This window comes from Olea europaea, chromosome 11 (assembly GCF_002742605.1).
Source record: "Olea europaea var. sylvestris chromosome 11, O_europaea_v1, whole genome shotgun sequence".
Taxonomy (NCBI): domain Eukaryota; kingdom Viridiplantae; phylum Streptophyta; class Magnoliopsida; order Lamiales; family Oleaceae; genus Olea; species Olea europaea.
The window spans coordinates 5,239,681-5,242,244 of record NC_036247.1 but is presented as its reverse complement, the minus strand read 5'-3'; the positions used below and the strand labels follow the sequence as shown (position 1 = coordinate 5,242,244).

General features: G+C 31.9%; 1 protein-coding gene across 1 annotated transcript; it reads left to right on the top strand.

The window, feature by feature from the left end:
- Positions 1-1,450: 1,450 nt before the first annotated feature.
- LOC111403098 (secoisolariciresinol dehydrogenase-like) lies at positions 1,451-2,558 on the top strand. Its single transcript, XM_023031474.1, has 2 exons — positions 1,451-1,569; positions 1,668-2,558. The coding sequence occupies exons 1-2, from the start codon at positions 1,532-1,534 to the stop codon at positions 2,461-2,463; spliced, it is 834 nt and encodes a 277-aa protein (XP_022887242.1). The 5' UTR covers positions 1,451-1,531; the 3' UTR covers positions 2,464-2,558.
- The last annotated feature ends 6 nt before the right edge of the window (positions 2,559-2,564 follow it).

Genomic DNA, 2,564 nt, shown 5'->3' with positions numbered 1-2,564 from the left:
TCAAGTTTTTAAAATAGATGTGTTGATTTTAATTATGTACTTAATACTTTGAATTCTTTGATCAATTATTCAATGATTTTGTAAATCTATTAAGAATCGAGAGGTGAGTTATAGGTTTAGACCACATATTAAAATTCGATAATTTAGTATAACGTGTAGAGATACCTATACTAATTATTGCGATTGTTAAATGAATTCTTATAACTAATGGTGTGTTTGATTACATTTATTTTCCATGGAAAATATCAGTTTTCCATCCAAATTCGTGACCATTTTATTTCTTTTATTCAAGATTCAAGTTTTTAAAATAGATGTGTTGATTTTAATTATGTACTTAATACTTTGAATTTTTTGATCAATTATTCAATGATTTTGTAAATCTATTAAGAATCGAGAGGTGAGTTATAGGTTTAGACCACATATTAAAATTCGATAATTTAGTATAACGTGTAGAGATACCTATACTAATTATTGCAATTGTTAAATGAATTCTTATAACTAATATTTTGTTTAACTAAAATTGATTCGCATAGAGATATGAGATTGAAAGTTAAATAGGTTTAATGAGAACTTTGGTTTTTATTTTCCACAAAAGATGGAAAATATTTTCTTTTCTAGGTAATATTTTTCATGTCAATCAAACACACTCTAATATTTTGTTTAACTAAAATTGATTCGCATAGAGATATGAGATTGAAAGTTAAATAGGTTTAATGAGAACTAGAGGGGGGTAAATTGAATATTTTAGATGAATTCGACCAAACACTACAATTGTAATGAATTTTAATAGACGAATTAAATGGGATCTATAAGTAAAATTATAAGTCATAGCATCCATATTCATACTTTTAAAACCCAAATTCGATAAGTTATGTATGTTAGATAATTTAGTTTAGTTAGAATAATTTAGACATCAATTACTAAAACTTGTTATTTGTGTTTGATCAAATTAAAGTTGGGAATTATTAAACTAATTATTAAATAGTAATTCTCGTGGGAACGATATCCGGACTCTTATGTTTACTTTATTACTTGTTATGATTCGTACATTTGTGAGATATAAAAATCAGCAACATGATTTTGAATAAATAGTGAAGTTCGTCCTCCCAAATGGGGTGTTTTAGAAACTAAGCCATTGTATCGTTTCGTTAAAATCGAATTTTTAATAGATTTTGATAAAAGTTAATGAAATATATGGTTAAAAAGTTGATAAAAGTTGTACATCCAAAAAATGTAATAATTCTTGAATTTGATTTAAATTTAATCAACTATTTTAGCTAAACCAAATGGTGCTAAATTTAGATGAAATAGTTCAACTTGGATTGCCAATTAATTAGAGATGACTTGCAAGAAAAAGTAGTTGAGATTAACCACATTGCAAGACATCATATGATGGAGTAAATTCATTTATCACGTGCTGTATTCATTCAAGGACAGAATTCAATAGTAGCCCATACATATGCTTTTGCCATATCATAACAACTTAAAAAACCATTAACTTCGAGATAGTAAATTCGAGAAACTCGTGAAAATGAATGGCTGCACCATTGAAGTTCCCACTAACAGAAGGTAAGCTAATTCACGTCTTCACAGGTCTAAACATTTTCTTCACTTATTTTTCTTACAAATATACTAAATAAATCAATGTATTTTCATATTGAATGCAGATTAGAAGGCAAAGTTGCCATTATCACCGGTGGAGCAAGCGGGTTTGGTGAAAGTACAGTAAGACTCTTCGCTCGACATGGAGCAATAGTTGTTATTGCAGACGTCCAAGATGAACAAGGGAAGTCTATTTCTCAAGAACTTGGCTCTTCTGGAAATGTTTCCTATGTTCATTGCGATGTCACTAGTGATATTGACGTAAAAAACTTGATTGATTTCACAATATCCAAGTATAAAACCCTAGATATCATGTTCAACAATGCTGGAATCCCTGGTAATTTAGATTTCACAATAGTGGACGCAGATAATGAGAATTTCAAAAGGGTTTTTGATGTAAACGTGTATGGTGCATTCTTGGGAGCAAAACATGCAGCTAGGGTTATGATTCCGGCTAAAAAGGGGGTTATTCTCTTTACTTCAAGCGTTGCTTCAGTTGTTTCCGGCGAATCGCCTCATTCGTATACGGTGTCTAAGCACGCAATCGTGGGGCTAACGAAGAATCTGTGTGTAGAATTAGGACAACATGGGATAAGAGTGAACTGCATATCTCCTACTGCGGTGGCGACGCCATTGCTTACAACGGCAATGGGTGCGAATAAGACGGTGGTGGAAAAGATACTTCGTGAATCTTCAATTCTGAAAGGGGCAATGCCGATGTCGGAGGACGTGGCAGAGGCGGCGCTGTATCTTTGTAGCGATGAATCGAAGTTTGTTAGTGGACTAAATCTTGTGGTGGACGGAGGTTACAGCACAACCAATCAGACTTATACTAGGATAAGGAAGAGTTTCTTATCTTGAGTAAAGTTGAAATCAATTAAATGCCATCAGTTTGCTGCAGCCAGAAGTTTTAACAAGCTTTTGAATCTCTTTCTAGTTAAGATGAAAATGCATGTCTGCAA